The sequence below is a fragment of the Salvia splendens genome, chromosome 10 (genome assembly GCF_004379255.2).
Source record: "Salvia splendens isolate huo1 chromosome 10, SspV2, whole genome shotgun sequence".
Classification (NCBI taxonomy): Eukaryota; Viridiplantae; Streptophyta; class Magnoliopsida; order Lamiales; family Lamiaceae; genus Salvia; species Salvia splendens.
In genome coordinates this window covers 10,704,284-10,714,963 of record NC_056041.1, presented here as the reverse complement: position 1 = coordinate 10,714,963, position 10,680 = coordinate 10,704,284, and the positions used below count along the sequence as shown (strand labels likewise).

The 10,680-nt window shown below is 38.0% G+C and overlaps 1 protein-coding gene across 2 annotated transcripts; it reads left to right on the top strand.

The window, feature by feature from the left end:
- Positions 1-234: 234 nt before the first annotated feature.
- On the top strand, positions 235-4,904 carry LOC121751031 (homogentisate phytyltransferase 1, chloroplastic-like). 2 transcript variants are annotated; one of them, XM_042145733.1, is made up of 12 exons: positions 235-404; positions 1,001-1,278; positions 1,382-1,465; positions 1,546-1,620; positions 2,517-2,600; positions 2,696-2,785; positions 2,865-2,966; positions 3,464-3,559; positions 3,838-3,909; positions 3,998-4,093; positions 4,229-4,333; positions 4,619-4,904. In XM_042145733.1, the coding sequence occupies exons 1-12, from the start codon at positions 332-334 to the stop codon at positions 4,658-4,660; spliced, it is 1,197 nt and encodes a 398-aa protein (XP_042001667.1). In that variant the 5' UTR covers positions 235-331; the 3' UTR covers positions 4,661-4,904. The 2 variants fall into 2 exon arrangements, with proteins under 2 accessions (XP_042001667.1, XP_042001666.1); XM_042145732.1 differs by having other exon boundaries at positions 998-1,278.
- The last annotated feature ends 5,776 nt before the right edge of the window (positions 4,905-10,680 follow it).

The following is a 10,680-nucleotide window of genomic DNA, read 5'->3' as shown; positions in this document are numbered from 1 at the left end:
GTGTTCCACCTACCACTAACTCATTCCACTCGCATTTCATTTAAAATTAATATATATAAGTGGGGTCTCTATTCCACTAACTTTTTTCCAGCCACTTTTCTTAACCTTTCTTAAAATCCGTGCTGCCCATAAATGAGACTCCTAATGGCGGACGGAGGGAGTACTGTGGTGGTACAGAAATAGAAGCAGAAATATTTTGTTCAAAGTGTTGAACATGCAATGCAACAAATCAGCCTTTATCACTCTTCTGTCTTCTCCTAGAGAGAGAGAGAGAGAGATTTTCCACTGTTTCATAGTTAAGCCTTTGGTGAGCTCTACTGAATCTTTAAATATGGAATCCATGCTAATTGGATCTTTCCAGAGACCTTTTCCCTTCGCAGCTGGGTTGTGCTCGCTTCATAGTGGTACGTGCCAATTTCCTCCATTTTTCATAAAAATATTTTTTCGGATGGCGGCGGCGGAAGAAGAGGGATTGGTTTGGTGAATTAAACTTCTCAGTTTTTCCCCCTTTTGCTCAATGTTTCGTGGTCGAATTTGGCATTCCGATTGTGAACTGGCTTCCGTTACATTTCGTTAATGGACAATGGATTTTCCTCCCCCCAAAAAAGATTAATTGCTTTTTCCTTGGAATTTGTAGAATGTTGTTGCCAGAAGCAGAGTGTTAATACTGCTATTTCTAGTGCTCATTTTTTTAATTTAGCTTATGGAATTAGATGTTCTGATGGATTTGCATTCATGAGCAAATGCCATTTCCACTTCTTGTGGGGTTGGCTACACTGCTGTATTTTGTTCATTTTATGCAATCATCTCACACACTGTCACCTTGTCCAAGTTTTCAATGGCCTACTCCCTCTTTCAACCTAGTTTTGCACTGTGCTTATTTGTTGTCACAGTATCTATCCTCAACGACACTTGAAATTCGGATAGATTCAATTAGTGGTGGCATTTCAAACTCGGATTCTGAGCTTCAATTACAATGTAATCTGTTCCCTTGTAGCAGGGAATGATTTAAAATGCAAAGCTTTCAGCAGTGTAGGAAGGCTCTACGCCCTACCGGAGAGATTATGTGTCCGGAGGCAAACTTTGATGCACCAACCTGGCAAAAATATCATCCAAAAAAGAATTACAATAAATCCAAAGCATGACTCAAAGTATGTAGTAAACTCAGCTTCAGGACATCCACTTGAATCTGAACCTTCTAAGAAACCTTTGGATCAAGTGAAACAAGCGTTTGATGCTTTCTACAGGTTTTCACGGCCTCATACAGTTATAGGAACAGTTAGGTTACATGATTCTGGTTTTGCTCTTTCAGTATACACTGTGTCATCCTTCAAGCTGGTTTTTCTAATTTAAGTTTCTCATGCCCACTTCCCGTGAGCAGGCACTAAGCATCATTTCAGTTTCTCTCCTTGCGGTCGACAAACTATCAGATTTTTCTCCATTGTTTTTTGCTGGTCTGCTGGAGGTATGGTGCAGTCTTTGTCTTTACTTATAAGTATAGTTTGTCTATCGATTCTAACCCATGCACTATGCTGTATTTTGCAGGCTATTGTTGCTGCTCTGTTGATGAATATATATATTGTTGGCTTAAATCAAATATCTGATATAGAAATCGACAAGGTTAGCTTCTAGATAAACATGAAACCATGTCTGCATTATGAGTAAATATTTTTTTTCTTCGTCTATATTAAATTGCCAATCCTGAAATTTGATTTGACCAAAAGAAAACGAAAGAATAAGGTGATACCTAGGTTCTAGGTTTGATTTCAAGCGGGCTTGATTAAATCACAATCATGAAAGCTATATTTTCTTGGATAATTTTCATGTCCCTGCTGTCCTCTTAGCTCCAAGGATAAGCTTCTTCTCCGAACCAGGGCTAGTAGCTCTAATTAAATGGGGGGGGGGGGGTCATTCTCTATCAAGATTGTTCAAACCCAACAAGGCTCTGGTACTTTTTATAGGCTGAAATTTCATAATTGCTAAAATCTCAATAATAATTCTTTGGTATTTTATGTCTTGTGGTTGTTGAGATCACTTGATGATATGATATAAAAGGTATGAAGTTAGTTAAATCATGTCTGTGATGTCCTTTCAGCTTTGAGGATAAGCTTATTTGTTAAAAAGAGAACTGGAAGTTATAGTAAATGGGTGGATCGTTATCTGTCAAGATTGTCAAAATCCCATTGAGGCTCATGTGCTTGTAGTTGTGTGCTAAAACTTCATATTCAACTCAAATCTCTAAATAACAACTACTACTATCTTTCTATATTCTACCTTCTGATTTTGAGCTCACTGTGTGATTATATTAGGTACAAACATAGGTTACACTAGGTCTACCAGAGTCACACTGCTTTATGGCTGCAGAAGCTTTTAAATGTTCAGTTCTTCTATTAACAGTAGTAACTGTGCGTGTTGCATGTGCTTTTGCTAATGGTGAAATTTATATTTATTCTTTACATTCGCATCTTAAATAATGTTCCATGTTAGTTGAAAACTTGACACAAATCCCATGTCAGGTAAACAAACCATACCTTCCATTGGCATCTGGAGAATATTCGGTCAAAACTGGTGTGATGCTTGTATCATCCTTTGGTATCTTGGTGCGTAAATAGATTCTACAGTTTGATTATGATTAGGATTGTTTATGCCTTCCAACATCTTGACGGACTAAAAATTGCTTCTTCCCCATTCTCAGAGCTTTTGGCTTGGATGGGTTGTTGGTTCATGGCCTTTATTTTGGGCCCTCTTCATCAGTTTCGTGCTCGGAACTGCGTATTCTATTGATGTAAGTTGGTTTTTGATGCACATTTGTCAGTCAAATGTTTTATGGTGTCATTCATATAAGCATATATATTTCTTTGCAGGTGCCGCTTTTGAGATGGAAAAGATTTGCTGTAGTTGCAGCGATGTGCATCTTTGCTGTGCGAGCAGTGATTGTGCAAATAGCTTTCTATTTGCACATCCAGGTGATGATTTTGCGTGTTGCAGTTTCTTTCCACTATGTGATTCTTGATTTGAAATAGTTTTCCACCGAGTAATTAGTTTGCCTACTTCGGATATCATAAAAAAACGCCCCCCTGCTCGTTTCCAACGTCATGTATCTATTTTATCTGAAAGTTCTTATTCAAGTTAAGTGTATATCTATTCCACAATCCAAAGCAGGAATTTCAAGCTCTGAAAGGGCAGAATGAATTAGAATATTAAATGGTTCCCTTTTTCGCACTTGCCTAAATTTTTAACCAAATTCAAGTGTAAATCAAAGACTAATATGCTAATTAGAAAATCAATAGAATGACTTATTTGCACAAATGATGGACTCAAGTTTCTTGCCTCAACTTTGAGGAATAGAAAGTAACACAAAATTTGCGTGTTCTTATTGTGTCTGTTTCTGTATAATTGTCGCGTATAGTATAATGTCGCTTCTTTAACTTGCATATAATTTTAATATGCTTTTGATTTCCAGACTTATGTGTTTGGACGACCAGGCATCCTCACAAAGCCTGTGATTTTTGCAACTGCATTCATGAGCTTCTTCTCTGTCGTCATTGCACTGTTTAAGGTGAATCTCTTTATGATATTGATATCTAAGCGGTGGATTAATTAGTGGTTCCTTCCCTTAAGAGCAAGCAACATATGCACCAAGTTGTTCTCAATGTTGAAGTATGGTTTATTGGTCGATAGATGAGATGATATATGAACTTATGCGTAAGTCATATGTTAGATACCTCATGTATTGCTAATGTGAAACAAGGTTGAATTTCTCGTACTGATGATCACGTGTGTGATATTCTGCTGCACTCAAATTGATCTGTTGACTTCCCCATTTCATGTTTATAGGATATACCTGATATTGTTGGGGACAATATATTCGGAATTCAATCATTTACAGTCCGACTGGGCCAAGAGAAGGTTAGTTATCAGTTACTGCCGAGTTTCTTACCCAAGCATTACAGACTGGATTTCCTAGTATAAACTTTCGTTGAGATCTTCATGGTAGGTTTTCTGGATTTGCATTTCACTTCTTGAAATGGCATATGCTGTTGCATTGTTTGTCGGAGTTACATCTTCTTGCACATGGAGCAAGTGGGCCACGGTAAGCCAATTTTTGCCAACAGTTTGTTCTCACTAAGGATATGATAATCCAGGAACAGGCCAATCTGGACTCGGAATGGTAAAAAAACTGCAAATGATTACCTACTTATTGCTTTCTCCTTGCCATTGCTTTTAGGTCATTGGCCATAGCGCGTTGGGTTATCTTCTGTGGAGTCGTGCAAAATCTATCGATTTCAAGAGCAAGGCAGCAATAACATCTTTTTATATGTTCATATGGAAGGTACTTAATCATCTTCAATTATTGTGCATTTAAGAAGCTGGTTGCATCGTGTATTTCAGAGATCGTCAAGATTTGATCTCACTAGCAACTCAAACCAAAACCTTATAATACACATCCTAACTAAGGAAGCACATTATCTGGTTTCAAAACTTGAGATCACGTGATCTGGTTTTGGTGAAACTTGTATAGTTCTCACAAACAAGAGTTGATGGATGAGTGTAGTTAGTTTTATCTATTTTCAAATCCTTGCTTAAAATTTAAGCAGATCTATCCTCTTCTGTGCAGCTCTTTTATGCCGAGTATCTGCTCATTCCTCTGATCCGGTGATCTCGGTTTAAAACGATGACAGAGTGCGACGGCCAACACTTGGTTAGACCTGATCTCATCTGGTTACTATTACAGCCCCTTCATAAATTCTGCTCTCTGTTGGTGATGACAAAAATTCAGAAAAACAATACTCTACCACTGATTTTACTAATCTCCTTGTGTTTTCCAAATTGAGTGTACTTTGAATATTAAGATTGGACTGGAATTGATGGATTGTTTTACTCTGGATTTTTTCAGTTGGAAATCTTAGGTTTCAATCCAAAAAATATCACACGCTAATTAATGACGTTATAAATATGCTATCGTGTATGAGTTTGGGTTTGGGTTTGGGTTCGGGTTCACGTTCTGATATGGGCATTATCCGATCAATCTCCGATTGACAAAATATTTGTATTTTTTTTCCATAGAAGGTTAGATATATAACTTCCCTTGATACGAAACTACAATCGATTGCTCTATATATGTATAATTCACTCATTATTAATTGATTGTGACATTTTTTATGGAGTGACATTTTATGTAACTATTATTTTTTATATGACATTTTATGTAACTATTTGCCCTCTGCCCCTGTGTGTATGATGTACAAAAATATTACTACTGCATATGCTTATACCAAATTTGAAATTAAAGATATTTTTTGGAGATTACTCTAGATCACAACCGTTGCTTCAGAATCTACTTTTAGCCACTGATTGTATTGTGGTAATGATATTAACATGTTTACTTTTATTTGTAACTAGAAGAGAGTTTCCTACAAAATCATAGCATCAAATATTTGAAATTCCATCCATAGTGATACTGCACAAATTAAATAAAGAACAAAAAAGAATGTAATACTGCACAAATTCCATCCATAGTGATACTGCACAAATTAAATAAAGAGTCTCTATATTGTCCCTTAACTATTATTTGACCACTATTTGAGGGCCCCACTGCCCTTTTTTCCTCCATCCCTTAACTAAGGGACAGAACCTGCAACGCTCCGTCCCTTATTCCGTCCCTTAATTACTATTCATTCAATTTCATTTTTTATTTTTTTTTACAACCCAATTAAATTTAAACAAACACAATTCATTAAAATTAAAACAACATTACAACTTAAACTTAAAAAAAAAGAAAAAAAAGACATAATTAAAATTCTAAAAAAATAAAAAAAATGACATAATTTAATCTTCTCCGCCAAAGGTTTCCCAAATGAGTATGAAATAGGATTATTTATAGAGTAAATAAATAAATAAAATTTAAAAAAAAGAAAATAAAAAATTAACAGTAACATTACCGTTTGAAATTTTTTGTTTTTATTAAAATTTGATTTTTTTTAAAAAAAATGAATTATTGCGTCATCCGTGACGACGCCCACTCGCGGGCCAGCGAGTGGGCGTCACGCATGCATCGAGGGCGCGCCACGTCGCCCGGGCGCGTGACGGGCCGGCGCGTCCCTTGTCTCGCGGATGCGGGCTACAAGACGGGCTGGGGACGGGCTACGGGACGGGACGAGGGTTGCAACGCGTCCCGCGGCGGAACCGTCCCTCCGAGACGGAACGCGAGCCGCGCGCGGGACGCGTAGTGGATGCTCTAATCACGTACATAAAATGAAGACAATAATTTAAAACCCATTTTCAGAAGGATAACAATAATCAACAATTTATAGAAAGAGAGCCGGTGGGAGGGACAGAACGCGAGCCGCGCGCGGGACGCGTAGTGGATGCTCTAATCACGTACATAAAATGAAGACAATAATTTAAAACCCATTTTTAGAAGGATAACAATAATCAACAATTTATAGAAAGAGAGCCGGTCACTTTGTATATAATGCATTTTTATTAACTTCAAACCTTTTCACATCAACTTCTTCCATCATCATAAAAATAAATAAGACCTTTTCACTTCCACTATCCCTAATTATCACAAAAGTAAATATAACCTTTTCTTCCATCATCATAAAAATAAATAAGACCTTTTCACTTCCACTATCCCTAATTACCACAAAAGTAAATATAACCTTTTCACTCCCCTAATTTTATTAAAATTTGTACAATGGCATTTTTGTTATTTTCTCTAAAACTCCCCTTTTATAGATTTTACATTAAATTATTAATATTTGTATTTTTATCCTGCAATAATACAGTTACACAAGAAGGTGAAGAAAGACGATTGATTGTCCAAGTAAATTTTGAAATATGACTGATGTTGATCAGCAAAAGAATCAACTTAAGAGCATGCGCAGCGGTGGCGTCCGTCGCCACCGCCGTCCGCGCCGCTGGCACGGACGCCATCCGCCGCCGCTGCGCTCGCGCCGCTGGCACGGCGCTGCTCGATGTATCGAGCACGTCCGTGCCAGCGGACGCACACGTGGCGCGCTCTCATTCGTCAACGGCATAGCCGTTGTGTTTAAACATTTTTTATTTTTTTGTTTTAAAAATCAGTTTTTTTATTAAAAAAATCGATAAAAAAAAAAATTTCACTTCCCCAAAAAAATATATCCGTTTATAACCGTTTTTTACACCTTTTTAATTTTTTTTTTCATTTTTTTTACCCTAAAAATACACACTTTCATCTATAAATACCCCCAATTTCACCCCAAAAATTCACATCAAACTACACAACTCTCATCATCTTCTCCAATATCCATTCCCATCTCCATTCTCTCATATCCATTTTCATCTTCATTCTCTCATACCCTACAACATCACTATGTCCGGCCAAGACGATAACCCTTCGGGCTCCCACGGTTGGAATCCCGAATGGTTCGGTTCACAACCGTTTCCTAGTCCGGAAACGGAATATTCGGCCCCTCCTCTCACCCAAGATTCGGGCGTTCCGCGTGGCTACCGGCCATACCCAATCGACGATCAAGGTGCCTCCGATGGGCGCTACGGGTGGACACCGGAGCCTAGGCCTCGCGCCCCTTCCCAAATGCCGACTCCTCCATCTCGCGCCTGTGTCCGCACACCGTACTCACCGGCGGAGATGGAAAGATTGTTCAAGGCGTACTTGGAAATCTCCGAAGATGCGGTGGTTGGAACGAACCAATCCGGCAATCACTTTTGGTGGCGCGTCTCTAGCCGTTACAATGCAAACCGGCCGCCGGGAACGATCGAGCGCAACGAGAGTATGGTGCGCAACTGCATCGGCCGAGCCAACGAAGAAATTGGCAAGTTCAACGGCTATTTCATCCAGGAGTCCCGGAATGCCGGGAGCGGCCGAAGCGAGGTCGACATCATCACCGCCGCGCTGAGCACCTACCAATCCATGAACGGTAAGTCGTTCAAATATCTTAACGTTTGGCAGGAGACGCGGACGCACCCGAAGTATAAGGGAGGCATAACATCCTCCTCTAGCGGCTCCTCCAAACGATCAAGGTCGGTAGCCCTATCCGACTCCGGCTCGGAAGAAGTGGCTAGCCAACTCGCCGGAGCTAACTTGGGTAGACCCGACGCCGGACCGAGCGGTTCCCAACGCCGCCCCCAAGGAAGGAAGAAGGCGGCGGCCAACCGTCGTCGCGGCTCGACTCCCGAAGCCACTCCCGAAGCCGCTCCCGCTCCCTATGTGCCACCTCCACCCCCGAACAACTCGCTGTGGATGCTCTTAAGCCAACTCAATATGGTCGATAGGTCATCTATGACCCCCACGCAACTTGAAACACACGAGACCATGATAAAAGGTCTCCAAAAACAATTGGGGTTGATTCCGCCGGATGCGTAGTCTTATTAGGAGTTTAATTATGTAATTTTTAATTTTTAGGATTTTAATTATGTAATTTTTAATTTTAAGGAGTTTAATTATGTAATTTTTAATTTTTAGGATTTTAATTATGTATTTTTTAATGTTATTTGTAATTTGTAATATTTATTGTGGTTTTTAAATGGATTTTAATATTATGGAAATGTTTTTGTTTAATTGAATTTTATATTAATTGTGCTCGTCCTTGCGGAAGAGCACAGTTGTGGGTGTTGTGCTCTTGCCAGAGAGCAGGCATGAATAGTACCGTCCGGGCCCACAACCATGCCGCTGGCAAGAGCACGGTTGTGGATGCTCTAATAGAAATTATGTACTCCATTATATATTAACGATAACTGTACCTTTTTTTTTACCTATACCCCAATCAGGGGCGGAGGCACGGTGGGGCCCGGGGGCTCGGACATTCGAATAAACCCTATATATAATATATTTATGCAAAATCGAGTATATGAAATTCTAGCCCAGTTGGTTCAAATATCCGCCTACGATCCCTTCCTACAATATTCTGCTATTTGGTTATCTATTTCTTCTAGTTTTCTTCATTTATGCTTTATTTATTAGTAATACTGTTTAAATAATTTTAACTAATGATTATAAATATAATACTAGTAAATTTGTTTGAAGTTATGCAAGTAGTTCATTTGTTACTACTTTTTGTTAGTTTCTTTATATTCATTTTATATTTTACGAATTTTCTCACATTAGTAACTTTTATTAATTTTCTCACAACTAATTTTGTACATAAATCATTTTTAATTTATAATCAAAAAATAATAATTTTTATAATTTAAGAAAATAAAATAATTCTTTGATTTCATAAATGTTTTATAATATTAGTATATGATAATAAAAATTAATTTTGATATGATGCTCTTTATTATAAAAAAGCTATAATAGAAATTAACTCTTTGATATAAAAATATATAGATTCGCTAATTAATTTTCTCATCATCTGTTTCTCATGCGAGGTTTTTGATATTGCTCATGTTTCCGCGTTTTCTCACACGAGGTTTTTTATATTGATCGCGTTTCCGCGTCGTTAGCACTGAGCACACTAAACAAATTTTAATGGTAGTTTGGGCCCCCATCGTTAATATTCTGGCTCCACCACTGACACTAATAATACATGTTTTAGAGCATCCACAATAGGAAGGACTTCCCCACGGACTAGCACTAAAACTTCCCAAAAACACCTTCTGCCACGTCACTAGGACTTCCCACCCCACTGTCACATCATTAGGACATCACACTACACAATAGTGGACAAGCACTAGGACATCCCGGAGGACAAGCAACATAATAAAAATTCACAAATACGCAATTACAGAATTAAAATTTCGACACGAATACGGGCGGAGAAAGTGCAATAATAGTTTTATTAAATAAAAAAAATAAAATAATACAATGCAACAAAAAAAACAACAATTTAAACAAAGTTTAGTATGCCTTGAAACTTTATAGTTGCCGCTAGCCGACGGGGGTCCCGTCGGTATGATATGTTTTTGTTTTAGGCCTTCATTTTCGACGATCGTTGTGCATGAAATGAAGTGCCGAGCCGGATATATAGAGTTGAATTTTTTTTTAAAAAGAAAAATGCTCTCGTCCGTCGGGCACCCACAATAGCGGACGAGCGCCTTATCCGACGGATGAGAGGTCGTGCATCTGGCTCGTCCTTCGCGCGCTCGTCCGCCCCAATAGTGGACGACCCGCTCACCGGTCGGACGTTCGCCGGGACGTCGTTATTGTGGATGCTCTTAAGACATAATTATCGTGTGAAGTAATTTGCTAGTATTGCCTTTCTTTCTTTTATACCTTCATACATGTACTATTTACTTACATAAGCGAATATGTTAGAGAAACAAGCTATCTAAGATGCATTTACTTTGACTTGAAATTAAATAATACTCCATGTATTAACAATTAATCAAATTTTAAAAAATGTGGGATTTGAAAATATGTATGTGGCCAGTATGATTTTTTTTATATATGCACCAAATTAACAAAATTAATTCAGAACACAAATAGGATGGAGGTAACAATAATTTATTTGCTTGATTAATAAAGCAATTATTGTGTAGTCAATGCTAATGCCTTCTAAACAGTGTCTCATAATAGAGGAAATTAATGTAAACATCATAAAGTGGGTATTTTTTTTTTGGTAATTACCATTTTGTGGCGGCTTTACTATATATGTGCAATGCAAACTTTCAAGAGATAAGTATTTTAGGTATTTCATTTATTTTATTGAGAAGGCCATAATTTATGAGAAAAATGAC